The 21,634-nt window shown below is 45.0% G+C and overlaps 1 protein-coding gene across 1 annotated transcript in view; it reads left to right on the top strand.

The window, feature by feature from the left end:
• The window catches only part of IPO9 (importin 9), a 429,396-nt gene that overhangs the window by 178,825 nt on the left and 228,937 nt on the right, over positions 1–21,634 (top strand). Inside the window, exons 10-12 of the mRNA XM_086923071.1 lie at positions 5,699–5,850; positions 6,796–6,894; positions 7,484–7,590. Coding sequence (XP_086779197.1) covers positions 5,699–5,850; positions 6,796–6,894; positions 7,484–7,590 — 358 coding nt within the window. The remainder of the gene's footprint in view (positions 1–5,698; positions 5,851–6,795; positions 6,895–7,483; positions 7,591–21,634) is intronic.

Raw genomic sequence — 21,634 nt, 5'->3', positions numbered from 1 at the left:
TTGACATTCCACCCTGTCTAGTGTATCTGCGTTAAACCAGTGTTTCAATGTTTGTTGCTCCTTCGAATGAGCACTGGATATTTGCCTGGCTTTGCGAATGTTGGTTCCTGTGGACATGAACCTTTTGATGAGTCCTCTAATGACCCATTTTGACGTTCTCATTGACTTGCGGCTGCTGCACAATGCCAGGTATGAGGTCCTCCTTTCACAGGATGGGAGTTCTTCGCCACATGACTCATTTAACTTTAGCTCTAATAGCATGGATGAAGGTTGCCCGGATACTTCCTCAGCATCGGCTGATACCAAGGATCATGTGTGTTCTCTGTATGATTTGACCTGGGCTATGGTGGATTCATTGTCTTCGGAGATAGTCCATCCTGGATTACCTTTTGTCTTGAGCTCATGGGAAACATCATAGATACCTCATAGATACCTCCAACACACCTTAATCTGGCTATGTTCCCAAATTGACATGTTATGCTTTTTATTATTACGGTTGTAAATCTTTTTCTAATAACCTCTCTATTAGCAAAGCATTGAATTTCTTAGCTTGTTGTATATGATGTTTATCTAGTTGCTCCGTTCGTTACTTGCCTGAACAAAAAGGGGGTGACTGGAGTACCCTTTAGAGCCCACTTAGTTCTCCCTTATTTTAGCCTAACTGCTTGTTGTAGGCTACTTTTCACATGTTGCGCTCAGCACGTTTATTTTTGTGCCATGATATTACTTAAGCAAAACACTGCACATGCTATTGTTATTGGTTCTGCTCTATAGGACTCTGTCTGAACATCTCGTACAAGGTCAAATACAGTGCCCTGTCTTCTGTGCTCGGCTAGCAACTTAGCTTGGCATACATTCCCATCTGCGGTTTTCAAAAAGACACGAGACGTGCCATTTAAAACAGAAATGGTTTTTTTTGCAGCAGAAAGGTCCGGGGACGAATGCGCCAGCCTTGCGTATTCTGATAAGCAGATTACCCAACAATAATTCAGGTATTGGGTTTGGTTCTTATCCCAGAGATCTATGATACATCACTGTGCCCACGTAGTGAGGGTAGACTGAGGCATAAACATCTTTAAATATGGTTGTTTTATAATAGAGCATGATAGTTTAAGACCGTTTAAAACATTGTAAACTGTTCTTGTGTGTTTGCTTTGTTTGTTATGGACATGCATGAGTGAGAAAACGAAAGGTGACAATCTTTTTCCATAGTTCCCTGAGAGTACTAGAGGGTTGTAATCTGGGGTGCCAACTTATCTGTCGCTGTGGGAAGGTAAGAACGGCAGGGAAGGCACTGTGAGCTAGTTTGGATTGGGGTTCATAGGTACTGATGTGGTATGTTGGCTCAGTTCCTACATACTGACATTCAGTGATCTCAGGCTCAGTTACACAGAATCCCTACAACAGTGCAATATGCGCGCACACAGTAACACAATGAAAACACTGCAAAAAAAATAGAAAAATAGATCATATTTTTATGAAGCAAATAAGACCAAAACCACAAATATCCAATAAGTAGAACCGCAGTTATGAATTTTTAAAGATAAAATGAAATTATAGTGCATAGTCATAAAATGCCAACAGGGGACATCTGGTCGCTGTATACCAGGGAAAATCCAAAGTTCAAGCCGACCGTAGTGGTATGCAGGCCGGCTACAGGATTCGCGCATGTCTGGCTGAAAAAGTACTCTTGATGGAGCAAGCGTCGACCTCCAGTCTGGCTTAGTCGATAAACCCCTTTACGGTGCAGGTGCTGCATTGTCGTCTAGTCTCGCTGTTCGCCCTCAATCCGTGCAGTCCATCCATCGTCTATCAGCTCCTGCATCGGCATCGAGGGCCAATGTGTTGGTTCAGATTGGCACAAAGTAGTCACCAGGTTGGCACAAAGTAGTCACCAGGTTGATTTTGACGGTTCTGTACAGCAGAAGTCGCCTTTCAAGGGCCCAGGACTGGTTTGACACCACTTGGCAGGATTTACAAATGGCAGCGTCCAGATGCTATTGGAGGATTGAAGGAAGTGTTTGATGGCCCTGAGACTTCAGAACAGGGGGAAGCCAGCACTCCCTTAGTCACTCTTGGTTCAAGTGAGATGAGTCTAGTCCTTCTCCGCAGGTCAGAGATAAGCAGGCTGCAAGGCAGCACAACAAAGCAGAAAAACAGTTCTTCCACGACAGGTATAGTGCACCCAACTAGAGGGGTGACTGATCTATGCCAGGGCAGTGGGTTGTAGGCAGGGAACACAGAGAGGTGTGCCATGTCGACACTTCACTTTGTTGTACACCAAAACTCGCAACTTGCAAAGGCAGTGTGGGAGTGTAGTGGTACAGGACCTCTAAGGGGGGCACAATAAATGCTACAGCCCTTAGAGGCCTTCTCTGGTCACAGTGCCCTGGGTACCTGTGGTACCACTTACCAGGGACTGACCTGTGGCCAGAGATGCCAATTGGGTTAGTTTTGGGGAAAGAACACAGGCCCTGGGAACCGGATTGGCAGGGACCCAGGGCACACCAAGTAAAAGTGCATCAGTAGTCTGGCAAAAAAGTGGGGGGGTTACTGCAACAGAAACTCACTTTCCTGCAATACCTACAATACCCAGTTGAGGTGACTGCAGAGCAGGCCCTTGAAGTGCACAGGTCCCCTTTTTATCCCAGCCCTGGCTCCAGACTATCAGGTAAGTTTCAACTCCCCTTTCTCTCCTGCTCAGGAAGAGCTATCAGAATGCAGATGAATGTGGATGAGTTCTGTCCCACCCACTCTTCCTGTGTTTGTGGCTGTCTAGAGGGAATGCACAAAGTGTAGCTGCCACCCACCCGCAGGCGTGTATTAGAGACAGGTTGCAAGGCACACAGAGCAGTAAGAGCCGAGAAATGTCCACTTTCTAAAAGTGTCAATTCTAAAATAGTAATGTTATATCCAACTTCACCAGTTAAAAGGATTTATCATTGCCATTTCAAAGATATGAAACATGATGCAGCTACTCCTTTCTAACCGGGAATTACAGCTTAAGGAATTCCCATTGCTATACTATGAGAGGAGTAGGCCTAACTGTAGGGAAAACTATTTTTGATGTTTGTCACTTTGTGGGCAATGGAAACTTAAAAGTGCATGTCCTACATTTTTTCACAGCACTCTGCCTTATGGGCTACCTAGGGCATACCTTTTGGGTGACCTATGTGTAATAAACGTTAAGTTTAAGGCTTGGTAAGTAGTTTCCGATGCTAAGTTAACTCCACACACAGGCCTGAGACCGGTTTGAAAGGCTATTAGTGTAGGTGGCATAGTGCTGACGTCCCACTAGTAGCATGTAGGTTACAGGCCCTGAATATATGGTATACCACTTTAACAGGGGCTTACAAGTAAACTAATTATGCCAATTGTGTATACCCCTTGTGTAGGGGAGAAGCACATTCACTTTAGCATTGGTAAGCAGTGGCTTAGTGCTCAGCCCTAAAGCCAACAAAAAGGTCAAAAAAAGAGGAGGAGGAAGGCAAAATGTTTGGGGTGACCCTTCAGAGAAGACCATTGTCCAACAATAATCAGGTTTGCATTTAAAGGTAAAAAAAACTTCCTAATTTGAACAAATAATCCATACTTTTCTGTTTTTATGGAGTGTTTTGGCCACCCGGGAAGATGGTTAATTTTTCTCGCATCCGAGTAGATGTGTATGATAGCTACTTAGCGCTTTAAAGAGTTCCATATGCATATATGTGCACAGTCTTCCAAACTCTCTCCAGTACTGTACAACTTCTAAGCATATGTACCTGGCTATGTTCGCTGGGGATCTCCAGCATTTTATGTGTAGGGATATGCTTGCATTCACAAGCCTGGTAGGTCTTCAGTATCTCATACTATTTGGTGTGCTTCCTTAATACTCTGGCTGTTCCCTACTCAAGATCATTGCTCTATTCACTTTTTGACAGCCTACAGTAGATTTCCGTCTGTTTTTAACAGACGAGAACTGTGGTTTAGAATGTGATGCATTTGTTAAAGAAGAGTGTCCGGTGTAGAACAAACTGATGTATTTTTCCTAGTGGAATGTCATTATTTCAAAGGATGATTTGGTCACACCAGTCAGAGTACATGTTGCCTCAAAACATCTTTTGAATTGTATGTGATATATATATTGTACTTTGCTTTCGAGTGTCTATAGCACATAATTTTATGTCTTGTAGCATTTCCATTTCCTCTTCCTTCCCAGTACGTGACCGAAACATTTAGCTAATATCCTTTATTTCAGGTTCCTGGTGAATGTAGTTGTTTACTCCTCTGTATCTATGTGCCAGCACTGGTCACTTGTGTGGGGAATAGGATGGACCTTCTGAGAAGTACTCTTGGGTACCAGAGGTGTCTGCTTCACCGCTAAGGCAGAGGAGCATCGCCACTGTTTCAACTGCAAGCTCAATACAAAAAATCAAAATAACTTTCCGTTGTTTTACTTTTTGTATTGAGCTTGCAGTTGTAGCCAAATTGTTACCGGGGCAGGGAGGGGCTGGGCTCCCCGTGCCTCAGGGAGGAGGAGTTGTGGCTGCACCAAAATGCGCAAGATGGTTTGGCCGGCTATTTCGGGATGGCCAAACCATCAAGCGCACAATGCATGTTCTTTAAAGCTGTATTAGAGCTTTGGTGGAGAACATGTCCAGCCTCCCAGTCCCTCTTTGAGTGCCGAGCCACAGTGCTCAGACCAATCACGATGCTGCTGTAAGGCAGTGTTGTGATTGGTCAGGGGATTCTGGGAGGCGGTGTGCATCCTGCTGCAGAGAGGACGGAGGGGAGGTGGCGCCCCGAGGTATTTAGGTAAGTGTTTATTTTTTTTATTTCTTGCCCCTTATGTCTCCCCTCCCTCACACCACCCCTGTTCGGTAGCACCCGCTACTGCCAGAGAGCCTTGTTTAAATCATATCACTCATGGTAAAAAATAAAGAGGATCTGCACTGTGAAAACCTTTATTGCCTACTTTCGGATTGTCCCCAAAGTTTGCAGTGTATAAAAAGCAGTCTTTTTCTAGACTGCTGAGAGCAAAGAAAGACATTTTTGCATTGATATGAGTGGGCTCTCAATAGATTCCTTTCTCAAGTAATAAACCGCATCTAAATAGTTTTTTTCCCATGAAACTGTCGACAAGTGTCCAGTTATGAGGCATTTCGCTTCCAAGGGTAAGTCTTCCCTCTGTCGCCAGTGTTTGACCTCTCAATCACGTCCCTTTTTATTGTGTAGACCCTCATCAGGTACAATATCCTCCTAAAACTTAAAAAGAAAAGGAAAAATAGAAAAAGAATATCAAAGCTTCAAATTGGACATGTATCTGATTAAAAATAACCTCTGATAAATTTAAAGCTTTTGGAGAGAGTTTTCCGGGAGCATCTTTCTTAGATCTTATTTTTGCTATTTTCAATATAGGTCTTAAATATTGCAATGGGTATATTGCACAGAAAAACTTTTTTTAGAAGAAGGTCCATATTCACCTACATTTTATGTGGGCAAAATAATAAAACTGGCAGACACGGTTTGCTGTTGGTAGAACCCAACTGCGTGGGATTGTCGTGATCAAAGTGTCAAGAGATTTATAGATTTCAAAATATGGCCACACGGTTCAGGATAATTTCTGCTAGTGCAAAGTCTCTTCATTTTTTGTTTTAGACCATTTACAGAAGATTTTGCCACACTTTAAGAATTAACTCTGTATGTTTATTCTTTTCAGGAGAAGTCCTCGGCTTTGAGAACTTGGTGTTCAGTATATTTGAGTTTGTTCACATATTACTGGAAAATAACAAGTTTAAAAGTACAGTGAAGAAGGCGCTGCCGGAGCTCATGTACTACATGATTCTGTATATGCAGATCACTGAAGAGCAGGTAAAAATTGAGCTGTGAAGGGAGTTGAGGGATCTGCGAGTGGTGGTAGTGAGGGAAGTATTGAATCTGTAGCTATTATGTGGGTTTATTTGTGCCTGAAGTGGATTTTAAGGCAGATTTGTCTGTGGATGGGAGGAAGATTTGTGGGTTTATGGGAACCGATGTTTTGGAATTGTGCAGGTTATCCTGGACACAAAAGTGAAGTTTTCTGAATATGCTACCGTGCTCTACGAACACAAAAAAAGTTACAACATTGCGAAAAAGGCACTCTAAAATTAAATAAATAAATGAATGTTTTTCATTTCATATTGCACTGCCTTTCAATATTGCACTCGGCACACCCAGAAGAGTTAAAAATAAAATGTTTTGCTGTTCCCAACACGTTGGCTGCAAGTAAAACTTATAGAGGTAAAATGCCCACATTCATTGCTGCACAATAGTTGAGATCATGTTCACTTATATTTGTATTGCCTGCTTGTCTAGAACGAGATTGAATGTGTGTCATAGTGTCTGTCAGGTTGACCCTCCGTAATAGGAAACTGATGGGTTTTAGTGAGATTTGATAGTGTCTAACAACAATAGATATTTGAATGTGCAAAAACTGTTTTCTCACTCCACAATGTACCAAGGACAACTCTGCCAGAATTTCCCAAAGAACCTGCTACATTTAAAGCACTCACTCTGCACTATTGTCATCATAGTCTATGCCATATTATCTCATATTTATACAAAGAAATGCTATACAAGACTCTTAAATACACAATCGAAATGGACCACAAGTATAGGTTTTTGTAATACAAGTGAGCAGTGGAATATTGCTTATGCAAATTAATAATTGCCTATTGGATAATAATAGATACAGACAATTCAAAATTTCAAAAAATCTCTGCAGAATTATTTTGTTGTACTGCCCCACCACTATTTTCATTTTAGATTACTTTTTAGATAAAAGTTTGGACGGCGAATCCGCAGCAGTTTGTGGAAGATGAAGATGATGACACTTTCTCCTACACTGTGCGTATTGCTGCCCAGGACCTACTGCTGGTAAGAACTCCTGCTTGGCAGACTACAATTAACCATGACAAGAAGCAAGAACTTTCTTTTCTCAATCTGAGAATAATGAATGTTAGAGCCTCACTTCCACTCTTTTAACAGGTATCGTCCTCCAATGTTTCACTGCCCTTTTGTTCTTTCCAATATACAAGATTTGCTTTTTCCCCAGTAAAGTTATTCCCCATTCCCCTCCCCCCCCCCCTTACTCTCCGTCTTTCTGAATTCCAGAACTCGGTACAAGCACAACTTTCTTTGTCTACTAATTACAATGTCTGTCTGCAAGACTAAGTTTGAGTTTTCCCCTCCCTCATGGTCAAGGAACTTTAAAATCAGCCTATCAAATCTTCTTTGCCCTTACATCACGCCCAAATCCCTCTATTTTCAACTGATGAAAGCACTGATATATAATGCATCTTTTGGCTTTTCTGGTCTTGAAAGTAGTCCATACATTTCTGAAGCACTGGTCATCCATGACAGAATGATCTAGTCTTGGTTAAATAATTTCACATCCCTAAAATAAGGTGCATCCATGGCCGTTATTAATTTACTCCTCCAACTCCCCTCCACTTTTAATTTTCAGGCTGTTTCCACAGAATTTCAGAATGAGAGTGCAGCAGCATTGGCTGCAGCGGCGACCAGACATCTGCAAGAAGCCGAGCAGACAAAGAGCCATGGGTCTGAGCACTGGTAAGGAAGAGATAAATTGGAAAAGAATGGATCCTAAATAGGATGGTTCTAGAAGGGGCTGGATCTAGGCATGAGCGAATCTTACAGGGTTTGGACTGAGTATTTCTTTGAAGGAGTACAATCAGGATATTGTCGAAGGGTCAGGATCAAAGCATGAGTAGGGTTTGTAAATTAGGGAATCAAAGCATGATCGAAACAGTTCAGAAGAATTTGCAAAACATAGTAGGTTGTTGGTAAGTGCTGCAATAGAATGAAAGCTTTATAGACCATTCACATTTAAGAAAGGCTAAATACATATCAGCGAGGGGGGTGGCCAGATGGTGGCCAGCAGTATCAGTGCAAATTATAAACCGGCATGAGATTAGGAAAATGGTACAGGACATAGTGATGTAAGGTTATACTTCTGAACAAGATGGCTTTTTGGAGAAGTTGGTACATGATAACAGAAAATGAGAGGGCAGAAGAGATAAATGGTAGATCTGGAAGGAAGTCATGGAGGGTGTAGAGCAAGCAATAGTGACACCAGAAACCACGAAATAACAGCGGTAAGGATTTTTCGATTCATAGGGAAACATTACAGTGCATCAGTATATCAACTCCAAATTCAGCTGATTAAATGGTGCTTGTAATCATAAGGCAGTGGCCTTGTCAGAAAATGTGTTTCATTGTCATTTTTCTGCTGCACCTATGATCACACCAGTTCCCAAGTTGTAGGCCTTCTTTAGTTCATTGGCAATATACCATATCCTTCAGCTGCATTTCCTCCTTAGGCGGCTTGGTTATCATTTAATACATCAACACCAACGTTTAGTCAGGAGCTACACCATACTCACAATGTGTACTTGCTTTCTTGGGTATTTTTTTGTGGTGTCACTCAGAAAGGGGAGCTCACGTGCTGAAAGCAGGGTGGCTATACCATCTCCTCCAGGAAGGCAAAAATCTCAGTCTGGAATTTTAGCACCGGAGTGAACACAACTGCAATATGAAGAAAGCCTGTATTTGTTGCTTTGCACTTCTTGCATTCCACCACCCACCCAGTGAGAATTTAGCTATGCATTCCTGAGTAATATGGACTATGGACTAACTTTAACTTAATGTATGCCTCTAACCTCAGCACAGTAATACTTCCAGGGCTTATTAGGGGTTTGAAGCTCCAATTCAACCTCCCGGGCTTCTGGCCAGTCACTTTCTATTGTTCTGCAAGATCATCAGTACAGTGTTCCCTGCTCTAGATGTATGCTTCTGCAAACCTATAAAGATAACTTAAGGAACAGGTCTCCCAATACGGATATACCCATATCCTTCAGAATCCTTTAAGAGGATTTCTGTAACTTAGGAGGGAGAAATGGAAGGGCTGCAAGTTAACAGTTAAGCAATATGGCCACTTGAACGAGTGGCTTCTTGACACAAGCCCAACTATTTACATCACGTTTGCCCATCATTGTCCCAAGATTTCCTTGTGCAGAATATAGGAGTGCTGTCCTAGTTCAGCAACTGCAATTTTGGGGTACAGCAGTGTGGTATTTGGGCCTCAGAGACTAGGGCCTGCGGGCATTAAAGGGCACCCTGAGGAGTGATGCTTGTGTCTCACGGGGCCCACTGTCTAGAGAGATTGGTCTTGGTGGACACAACTGAGAAAACAGGAGCTAGATGCCTCTGGAGCAGATCATAATAAGAGGTTAGGGGGGGAATCTGGTGCCTTGGGCCTCTGTATGCACCGGAGGGACTGAGGGAGGAAGTACAAGCTCAAGAGGAGTCTGGGAGCCAAGATGTAACATGCTGGCATTGATAGTCTTATTAGGAGTTGATTGTCAAAACAGCTAGCCACTGTTGGTATAGTAAAATGACTGCAAATGGAAAATTAAAATCGAATGGCAATAGTCAAACACACTAAAATATGAAACTTCCCCCCCCCCTCCCTCCTCCCTTCAGAAAGGAAGACCACTTTGAATGACTAAGCTACTCTTGGCAATAATAGCATTGAGAGTGACTTGACTATGAAGTCATTTACAGTATAATTGTGGAATTGCTCCTGGCAAAATAGATACAGGACCATAACACCGCTGTGAATGCTGATATGGATATATACACAGTGAATACAAACATTGGCCAGCTGAGGAACTTATTTTGTGGAAGGAGACAGGCCGAGAAGAACACTTGCTTGTCTATTAAGAGCTAGAGATCTTTGATGAAAATAGTAAGAGACACACTTCCTGGATATTCTGTCAAATGTACTCTGAGCTGTAGGACGGTAAAAGGGTCAGTGACGACTGTTTTCAGCAATATGTCTGTGGCCTGTCTAGTGTGAACAGAGGGTCATGAGAGAGGAGCCATTAAATTAACCAATATCTGTCAAAGAGATTAAAGAGGTGATTAAATCACTTCCTCAGGGGAAATCATCACGAGCACATATTTTTCCTATATATTGGCTACCCTTCTTCTGGAAAAGTTTAGGGGCTAGAGAAACATTCCAGATACTTCCATCCTTGCGGGAGTCAACAATTTCCAACGCAATAAAGCCTGATAAAGTCCCTACTGATTTAGCCTTATAGGCCTGTTTCCTTAGTCAATATAGATACAGAGATTTTAGCCAAAATAATTTCTAATCGGCTATACCCTCATATAGGAGGATTGGTGTCAATGCAACAATCAAGTTACATTCTCCAGCACTCAACCTCTGATAACTTACCTTCTTCTCTTTGGTGCTCCAAAAAATCCAAAGCTCCCCGCAATCTTTAAGCTTATCCAGTATTAGGGGTATCTTTCATAGATTCACATTCCTGAATCATTCCCCGTCGTCTGGGTGGGAGTCCCCGGTGCATAAAAGAGTAATGTCATAAAGACATATACATAGTAATAGGCCAGAGGCCTCTCATTAGTAACATATCCATGTCCTTTTGTAAAAAGGACCAAACTTTGGCCAAGAGCCAATCAGATATCACCACTCTCTAGAACCTTCCAGGAAGGAGCCTTAGTCCCTCAGATTTTCTACCGCACGTCGTGCTAAGGGAGTCTCCTCTGAGCTCTGCTCAGCTGCTTTGTATTTCTGGATTTTTTCCATATATGTCTCAGAATTATCTTTCTGTGAGGAATTTTCAATTTATCCATGGTTGATACTCCAAAAAAGGGGCTCTTCAGACCTTGTGCCTCTTGTGGCAAAAAGAGGCTTCATGTGGATGACAGGCATGAGCCTGCCTTTACTGTCTCTACCCTGACCATTCAGCAAAGGATTGTAAAGTCTGCAGCACTTTTTACAGCCAAAACTCAAGGATAGAGAGGGCCGCCTGCTGATATGGCTTCAGAGACTCAAGGACAGGGATCAAGCAGTCTCTTCAGGTGAGAGTGAGTGTTCCATTAGGAGTATACACTCTTCTCCCAAAAGGCCTAGAACGTCATCCCCTGGACAATCTTTGCAGCCACCTCAAAAGAAGACGCCCAAGTCTTCAGAGGTTCGTTCCGAGGCCATGGCTGTGAAGGTTTCTCAACAAGACCCTGCCTTCCAAGAAACCTTTGGTGACGTCTTCAGCTCTGCCTGTGACAACGTCGACCGCCACTATTTCCACGTCGATGGTGTCATCTTTAACGTCAACGTCGACAACTACTACATCCTCGTCGTCGTCGATGGGTAGGTCTGTTCCATCTCTTATTGTTATCAAAAAGTCGCCGACGCCACCGTCAAGTGCCTCATCGTTGACTAAGTCAAAATCGTCATTGTCGACTAAAGTGCCATTGACGTCGACAAAAACCTAATCGTCGTTGACGAAATCGTCATCAGCGATAAAGGCTCCATCGACGACGACTGGTTCATCGTCGACTAAATCGTCGTCGATACGAGCGTCGACGAGGCAGTCGACGGGCCCGTCGACGGCGACACCAGCGTCGACGAAGCAGTAGACGGCGACACCAGCGTCGACGAAACAGTCGACGAAGCAACCATCGTCGACGACGTAGTCATCGAAGAAGACACCGTCGACTGGTTCGACGACGGTAGAGTCGCCTCCCTTGAAGTGTACTTATACTCACTTCAGGATGACCACGCGTACTCTCACGCCGGATTTGACCTCTCCGAGCAGGGTCCAGCCATTCCCCCCTGCTCATCTTTGGATACTGAGGACTCTGATGAGGGCTCTATGTTCCGACAAGGGACAAGCCCCTCTGAACTACACGTTAAACTTCATGAAAGCTCGGATTATGAGGAACAAGGACAGGATGATGTGGAGTACCAGGAGGAATTCCAACCTCCTCCGCCTCCTCTGCAGCCTATGGTGTGTCTCCCAGCATCCATTGTGACAGATCTGTAATTTCTGATTGTGGACTACAAGCAGAGGTTTCGGTCCACTGCTCCGCCTCCGCCGGTTGTGACACCGCCAGTTGTGACACCGCCAGTTGTGACACTGCCACCTAGGCCTCGGCCTACTCCTTTAGTCCTTCAACAAGATCCTGCTCCTTCGTGTCCTCCGCCATCCTCTGATGAGGAAGACGAAGAGGAGCAACAACGGGAGGAAGTGGAGCTCCAGGACACGCAAGACGAATGGGATGACTGTGATTCCAGGTCCAGCATCCCCTGTACAGGCACAAGCGGATTCACCCCTGGAAGACATTGGGGGATTCCACAACATCCTAGAGAGAGCAGCGTTGCGATTCAAACTCAAGGTAACGGCAACACAGCAGGATTGCTTCCTTTATGATTTTAAGGAACCATTCCAAAAGGCTGTACGGTCCATTCCCATCATTGATTACATCTGGGAACAAGGGGAGAAAATAATGCAAAACCCTTCATCGCTGGCTCCAGTGCTGCCCAGACTGGTCAAAAAATATAAAGCTCCTGACACAGCTCCAGCTTGCTTTACTGGCCATCCAAAGTCGGACCATGTCATTACCCATGTAGCGCAAGTCAAAAAATCCATTGGCTACGCCGCCAGATAAGGAGGGTCGAAAACTAGACAACATAGTGAAGAGGTTTTCATCCATGTCAGCTCTAACGGTGCATGCAGCAAACTCTTTGGCACTATTGGGATGCTACAACCGTCAAATGTGGGCAGATATCGCTCCATATTTGGATTCGCTCCCAGAAGAGCAGAAAGAAGAGGCGAAAAAGATTCTCCTTGAAGGCGAGTGTTCCGCTTCGGAGATGATTGGTGTGGCGATGGATATCGCATCCACGGGGTTCTGTCAGCTCGCAGGAGCTGCAGTCCTGAGGTGCCAAAGTTGGCTTAAAGCAACATCTTTCCGGCCTGAAGTTCAGACCAAACATGCCGTATGACGGTCAACTTCTTTTTGGGCAACACATCGATGAGATGTTCCAGGGTATCAAAAAAGATACTGATACCGCAAAGGCTCTAGGTACTCTCCAATACAAAAATCCTTCCTTTCGGGGCTCCAGAGGAAGAGGTCAGTCCTCTAGAGGCGCCTGTCGGGGGTACAAATCCACGTACGGCTCAAATCAGCAATACAAACCTCAGTACCAGCAAAGACAGCAGCAAAACCATTCGTCCTACAACAAGTCTTCCTTTCGCGGACGAGGAGGGAAGAAGGACACAGCCAGAAGGCAATGACTTCTCTCAGCCACTGGTCTCCATTTCCTCTCCACCTTGCAAAGTTGGCGGGAGAATTTCATCCTTCCTTCACAATTGCCAACAAATTACAACAGATCGATGGGTCCTCCAACTTGTTCAATTCGGTCACTCTCTGGAGTTCATGGAAACTCCTCCTCAAAAGTCGCCAGTACCAATGCGGCACAAAAATCTGCATCTGCTGCAATTGGAACTCTCCCTCATGCTCAAAAAGGAGCGATAGAAAGAGTCCCCCGGAATCAGAAGGGCAAGGGATTCTACTCCTGATTCTTCCTAATTCGAAAGAAGGAGAAAACATGGAGACCTATATTGGACTTAAGACACCTCAACCAATACCTCAAAAAACAGTCATTCCGTACGGTGTCCATCCAGGAGGTGCTGCAACTCCTAAATGCGAACGACTTCATGGTGTCTTTAGACCTTCAAGACGCATATTTTCATATACCAATCCACAGGAACCACAAACAATTCCTCAGGTTCGCGGTGGCGGGCAAGCACTACCAGTTTCGGGTATTGCCTTTCGGTCTGATTTCAGCGCCACGCATTTTTACCAAATGTCTCTCTCCAGTAGCAGCGTACTTCCGCCAACAACATCACCAGGTCTTCCCGTACTTAGACGACTGGCTCGTCAAGGCACCTACTTTCGCAGGCGTGACCAAGTCCTCCATCGCCTGTCTTCAGCTCTTCAACAATCTGAGGCTTAATCTCAACGAAGAGAAATCCATCCTTCAGCCGTCCCAGTGTCTCACTTTCCCATGAGCTGTCCTAGATACTGTTCAGAGAAAGGCTTTCCCTTCACGGGAACTTCAATTGAAATTGAGGACCTTGGCCGCCCGGATTCAATCCAAAAAGTCCATCACGGTGCGCCTGTACAAATCCCTGTTAGGAATGATGTCCTCAAACATCCTGTTGATTCCACACTGCTGCCTTCGTATGCGTCCACTTCAGGAGGTGCTATCCGCTCAGTGGATTCAATCCAGGGGATCTTTCGACAACATAATCCGGATAACTCCTACCATTGTCCATGCTCTCAACTGGTGGCTTCACCCACAGAATCTGAGGCAGGGTCTTTCGTTCATACTTCCAATTTCGCCACATGTGATAACTACAGATGCGTCTTTGGAAGGATGGGGTGCGTTCCTTCAGGACCTTCAAATCAACGGGCAGTGGTCCCTTGCGGAGAAGCAACTGCACATAAACCTCCTCGAGTTAAGGGCAGTCTACCTGGCATTAAAAGCATTCCTGCCCAGGATCAAAGATTCCCCAGTGCTTGTGAGAACAGACACCACCACCACAATGCACTATCTAAACAAACAAGGGGGAACTCGCTCTTTGACGTTGTCTCAAGAATCTCAACGAATTTGGAAATGGCTACTTCAACACCACATTTCCCTTCGGACAGAGTATGTCCCAGGGACGGACAATGTCATGGCGGACTCTCTAAGCAGACAACGCTCGTTGTGCCACAAGTGGGAGCTGGATCAACAACTTCTCAGCTCTGTATTCGCCCGATGGGGCAGGCCTCGCCTGGATCTGTTTGAGTCACAGCACAACGCAAAATGCCAACATTACGCAAGCTGGCATCCACAAAAGGGATCACTAGGGGATGCATTTTCGATCGCATGGTGCATAGTCTTTGCATACGCATTTCCTCCGTTTCCCCAAATTCCCAGGGTCCTCCGGAAACTAAAACAGAGCGTTGCACCCTGATCTTGATAGCCCCAGCGTGGCAGCGCCAGCACTGGTTCACAGAGCTTCATCTCCTGTCGCTGGAACCGCCGATTCTATTCAAGTCTTGCCCGAATCTTCTCACAATGAACCAGGGACAAGTCCAGCATCCGGATCCAGCATCTCTCAGATTGTCGGCTTGGCTCCTGAGTTCAGAGAGTTTCAGAATCTAGACATTCCTCAAGAATGCAGGGCAGTCTTAGCCCGGGCTCGGGCGGACAGTACCAACAAGACGTATTCTCTAAAGTGGAAAAGGTTCTGTGTATGGTGTAAAGCAAACAAAATACACCTGTTTTCTTCAACACCTACACAAATTCTACCTTACCTGCTCCATTTGGCGCACACTGGATTGGCCCATGCCTCTATTAAAGTCCACCTAGCGGCCATATCTCGGTTCAGGCCTTCGTCATCTGGTACTTCCCTCTGGTCCAGTAGGCTGGTTAAACAATTCCTAAAAGGCCTGTTCAGGACATTCCCTCCGGTGAGAGCTTTACCACCCACCTGGCAGCTGAACATTGTGCTTGCTCAACTGATGAAGCATCCCTTTGAGCCAATACACAGAGCTGACCTCAAATATCTGTCTTGGAAAACCGCTCTCTTACTAGCGCTAACATCAGCAAGGCATGTAAGTGAGCTGCAAGCCTTCTCTATTCAGGATCCTTTCCTGCAGTTCAAACAGGACAGAGTTATTCTACGGACCAACCCTAAATTCATCCCGAAGGTTCAGTCTACTTTCCACCTGAATGAACCTATTGTCTTGCGGACTTTCTTCCCAAATCCACTTTCCGCAGCAGAGAGGTCTCGCCACTCTTTAGTCCTCAAACGTTGTTTAAAGTTCTACATCCACCGAACAGAACAGTTTCTGTAATCCAACCAGCTTTTTGTTGCCTTCAGCAGGCCCAGAAATCATCTTCCTTTGACTAAGCCGAGCATTTCTCGCTGGATCTCTGCAGCCATTATCTTTTGCCATCACCAGGCAGGTCATCCTCTGCATTCTAAAGTTCGAGCTCATTCAACCAGAGCTGTCTCCACTTCAATGGCGCTCTTTGCGGGAGTGCCCATTATCGACGTATGCAGAGCGGCGACATGAAAGACACCACATACGTTCACCAAGAACTACTGCTTGGATTCAGAACTTATGAAAAATGCAGCAGTAGGACAAACTGTGCTCCGTCATCTATTTCTCTAGAGGTGAGCCTTCTCTTTCATCCCTCCATCCTACTGTCTATTCGCATATTTCTCTTTTATATGGTATTTTGGTACTTGTTATATTTCACAATTGGTATTCTAATATCGAGTGAGTTTACATGTCGTACCATACGAAATGTGCTAAGGATTGCTTGCTGCTCTGATTCAGGCATGTGAATCTATGAAAGATACCCCTAATACTGGATAAGAAATGCGTTACTTACCTGTAACTGCAGTTATCCAGTACTGGTATCTTTCATAGATTCACATGCAACCCACCCACCTCCCCTGGAAGGGCTCACCTTGGTTCTCTCAGTAGGTACTACTTAGCACTGTGCTTACGAAAGTCTGAGGGTCTAGGGCTCTTTCCAGGAAGGTTCTAGAGGGTGGTGATATCTGATTGGCTCTTGGCCAAAGTTTGGTCCTTTTTACAAAAGGACATGGATATGTTACTAATGAGAGGCCTCTGGCCTATTACTATGTATATGTCTTTATGACATTATTCTTTTATGTAACGAGGACTCACACCCCGACGACTGGGAATGATTCAGGCATGTGAATCTATGAAAGATACCAATACTGGATAAGTGCAGTTACAAGTAAGTAACGCATTTCTTCTGGATGCGCATACAAAATTCTACTCACTAGACTGCTCTTATTTATTTGTGATGTTGAGAAGAATGGATCCGGGTAAAGGTATAGTTGTCTTGATAACATTGTTGTATAGCAATCAGATAGCACCCATCGAGGTAAATGGGCAACTAATGCCCACAATGAAGGCAGGAAAAGATTCCCCTTCTACCCATATACTTTATGTAATTGACAACTTTTATCAGAAATATGAAAGAACTATGCAAATAGCAGAAAGTCATCTGGGGAAGAAGCTATATTATTTCTCTGTATGCTTATTACAATCGTACTGTGATAAAAATCCTAGCCAAATGTGTTAGAATGGGGTTTTGCAGAGAAACAGCATATGAAGCTCTCCCACACAGATGACCAGGTTATCGAGGATTTGGAAGCATGGGGTGCAATGTTGACCAGCTTTAACGAACGTTACAGCAGGCGCGGATTTGGATAGAAAAGACAAGAGTTGAATGGGACATTGAACCTTGTCGTAGGTGCATGACCGAAAGCTATAGTGTACCTTGGTTATGGTCCATAACGCTAAACTCTACATTATGTATTGATAGTCAAAAAGATTATTACAGTCTACTGGACGGATGATTTGTGTACCTGCATTCTGTGAATGTAACAATGGCACCTTTTACCATGCACTTTGCGTCGTTGAATTATATAAAATGCAAAAATAAGTTTTAAAAAAATCCTAGCCAAAATTTTCATACACTTATAGAATTCTTTCATTTTGAAAGAGTTTCAGGACTCCAGGTAAACGGGACTATAGCAATAGTGCGTCTGTTAACAAGCATTCTCTGAATTACATTTTGAATGTTCTGCTCTGAGTACTCAATCCAAAACGTAGTAATTGGAATTCTCAAAGACCCTTCAACTGTAATACCGGAAAATTATTTTGAGACATCCCTGGTTAAAGTGCATGATACATTGGCCAGATGGCAACCCCTCCCTATTTCTCTGGCTGGTGAGTGGTGGCTATGTAGATGATGTTCCAGCCCCAATTATTTTACCTCTTTATAAGTATACCTTACACTGTACTCAACACATTTTTTTAAATCTATCAGAATTACTTTCCTAAAATGTGTTTAGGCAGATAAACTAGAATGTATAAACTGGGCACTGTCGAATTTGCGGTTCTCGAACCTCAACTATACCATTGAGTAGCACAGGCTTGCTATGCCCATGGCAGGGATGTCCATTATGCACAATTGAAGTTGAAAAGACCCTGCCTTTAGCATTGCCTACATTTATTCTGCAGTCTTCAAAACGACCTTCAGTACATTGGAGTACCGGTATGCACACTCGATATGCATAACACAAAATAAAATACATTGCAGGACTAGACACATTTACTCACCTCATGTCTCCCTGTTTCATATTCCTTTACTAATGGCCACTCTGGACCCCAAAGCCAAACAGCAGCTGTGGCATGTTGAGTTAACAAAGATGTCTGATTTATGTGTAGACACATAGAACATTTTAAAAATAGAGGCCGGGATAGCTCCTTCAGCCATATTTTTGAGTTTACCGATGTACCTCCCTAAAGTGGCATGGGTTTGCCCAGATTTGGGTCCCATTCTCATTGTGCCACTGGAACCAAGATACACCTGACTGATGAGCCTCATTCAGGGCAAAAACAATCTTGGGTTGCTTGTGTTCTAGCTCCGGGAGAACTTGGTCCGGCAGTTCAGCTTGGACTGTTCCTTAGGAACATGATCAAGAATTATTTGCCTCTGGCTGGGTCCAAAATGTGGTGGAATGGTGGAACAAAGAAGGATGTACCACAAGGAATTGTTGTTGGTTACACTTATCGCAAGCATTCCTCCCATGACCTTTTGAGTATTTGATGTACTTTTGTACCTAAGAGTGAGGCACAAGATTCTGGCCCACTATCTCAATTTTTTCCCCAAAAGAGACACTCCCTGATGGTGCTGAATTATGTTATTACCACAGAGAACTCTCTGTCCATTTTTCAAAGTCTACCAGTTGATGTCCGAAATACACAAATCGCCTGGTTTGAGAGCGAGGAGTATTTGGGTCTTGACCTTGGAGAGAACCTGAGTAACTCGATCTGGAGATATTGCTGTCCTCAAACCGGTCAGGTCTCACTCAATAGTAGGCGTAGATGTATTCATTACAAGGTCCTGCACAGAATATACTACACCAGTGCCAGATTATGTGATACAAGTCTTGATGTGCAATCGGAATGTCCCAGGTGTAAGAAAGATAGAGCGGACTTTATACACTTGGCTTGTGTAGGAAGGTGGATATCTGACTATGGTTGCCCCCAACTTTTTTGCTGGTTTTCGACATAGTTAGCCTGGGATCCTGCTATCCAGGACCCCAGGCTTCCTGCTCTCTCTGTTGAAATGGACTCCATGTACCTTAGGTACATATCTAATTGGTATTGGGTCACTCTTGTAAGTCCTTGTACAGTGTACCATAGGTCCCCAGGGCAAGAGTGCACCCAAGGCCTACCAGGGGCTGCAGCATGTATTATGCCACCCCTGGCTGGCCATCCAAAACTGACACAACTGGCTGGTAACACAGCTGGGGCAAGGTGGTGTAATCACCCTTTGCTATAGATATAGTATACCTATATCTAACCCTAAAAGGGACACATATACTCCTATAAGTCACTCCTCTGGCATGCCTTGTCAATCCTGGAGGCAGGGTGCTTGGAATTATGTGAGATGGGGCTCTAGCATGAGCTGAGCCTGTCTGCAGCTTTTGGAACCAAGTCCTTTAGCTGTTTCCATGATAACGCTATACCATATACTCTTAAGTGCATTATAATCCTCGCGGTTATTGCTAACTTTGGCATAGCATTATCAAAACATGTCGAGTAAGGTGTCATACGAATTAGAATACTACCCCCTCGCCAGTTCTGGCGACGGGGGTAGCATTCCACCCTTTTAGAGGGACATGACATGTATGTAACTGTGAACTCCGGTTAAAGTTAACTCGAGTCTCAGCATCACAAAATGGATGCTGCCACCACAGACACAAGTCAACCTCCTGCTGCTGGGAGTCCTTCCAGCAAGGGAGGCCTGGACAAAGGGTTTCCTGCCTTGGGAGGTGCTAGCACCACCCCAGACAGATTTTGTGTATTGAGGTAGGACAGGCTGAAAGGAATGAGACATGCCTGTGGCACACAAGGTGTCCCTGTGCATACCCCGGTTCAAACCAGTTGCTGGGGCACTCCAGCTCTGGCGCAAAACCGGACAAAGGATAGGGGGTGTAACCACCCCCCTTCCTGGTCCCACCCATAGGAGGGACCTACTCATATTACAGCCCCCTTTAGGAGAGTAAAGGTAGGAGCTGGTCCTATTCCAAATTAGATTAATCCTGATTTGAAACTACAAGAAGAAACTCTGGACTTGGACGTTCTGCTCCACAGAAGACTGAAGAGATCTCTCTTGTGGCCAAGGAGTGACCACCCTGCACAAGCAGGCACCATCAAGCGTTCTAGCTGTTTACTTTGTCGTCCTTCCTGCCTGGAACCAGACTTCAGAGCCCGACAAGATACGGACTTCCAGACCTTTCTGACCTCTACCTACATCTGCAGCACAGCTGAGATCCGTGGGTGCGACGAGACCCGTGGGACCGGCCATCTTGAAGAAACTGCACTTCGCTTCCGGCACGACTTCAGAGGCATTCTCGAGAAAGTGCTTTGGGGATTGTGAAGCCCCAGCCCCGAGCAGCTCCTGCACAGAAGACCAGCCCTCCAGCATCCACGAGACCTGCGTGGGGCCCTTTTGCTTGATTGCTGATCGACGCGTTGTCTGGTCACTTGCCGGCTGGCCAGTGACCTCCTAGACGACGATCCACGAAATCTACATCGCTGGTCTGGTTGCTCCAGACTGGCCCTTGCTTCCCTGCAAAGGAGAAGTACCCCGGACCCTCCTGGTCCGCACCAGACGTCTTTTCCCCTCACCGCGTGGGTTGCCTTTGCCAAGGCCTGTTGATGCCGAATCCGGAACCAACACCGCCGACAGCGAGAGCCTGCGTGGGACAGCTCGTGCCTCCATCCTGGTCGTCGAAGACACCTCCTGGTCCACGTGGCTGCAGAGTCAAGCGTCCACTCTTCACCTGATCGCGACGACAGCATCTGGTTCCTTCCTGGTTCCACTCCGGTCAGTGGCTAGTGACTTTGAACATTGTCCCCTCTGCTTTCAGGTCTTCATCTTCCTCGATCCACCCTTGGATCGCTCCGGACATCTTCCTCCTGGTCGCCTGCAGCATCTTTCTTCGAGGCTCCATAGACTTTGACGCGGAAACCCGACACACTTTCACACCTATGCACCCGCAGCCCGTGGGTGAGGTAACGAGAGCATTTCGGTGCTCAAGGGTAGATTGACTCTCCTAGTGTCCAGGTATCCAGTTGTTTTAGTCCTAGCTAGTCGGAACTGTCTTTTACTTACCTTTTCGTAATTTGTACTGTCCATTGACTTTGTCCCGCATCTCGCGTGTGAGTTCACACTCTGCACACGCGTCCCGTGGGCCTCCTGCTACTTACCTAAGGTTAGGGTAGTGTAGTCCCAACGATCCTACAGCCTCTGGACAGCTCCATTCCTTCAGTCGATTTCCTTATACCATTTACTTAGTATATGGTTTGACGTGACCCTAGGGCACCATTGTAATTTATGCAACTTAAACGTATTTTTCCTAAGAGTCTTGTCATGTGCTTAGCCCTCTGATCTCATAAAGAGTTCAGAGGTGTTTTGTTAGTAATAAATATATTGTTTATTTTCATAACAACCTGTGTGGTGTTCTTTCATTTGGTATTCAAGGAGTTATATGTGGTAAAACAGCTGGCTTCACATGCCAAAAGAGTTTAGCCTAAGACTGCTTTGTCCATGCTACCATTAGGATAGCTGGTCTATAAGGTTGACTTACAACCAATCACCATAACGGTT

This window comes from Lissotriton vulgaris, chromosome 5 (assembly GCF_964263255.1).
Source record: "Lissotriton vulgaris chromosome 5, aLisVul1.2, whole genome shotgun sequence".
NCBI lineage: Eukaryota > Metazoa > Chordata > Amphibia > Caudata > Salamandridae > Lissotriton > Lissotriton vulgaris.
This window is presented reverse-complemented; position numbering and strand designations above follow the sequence as displayed.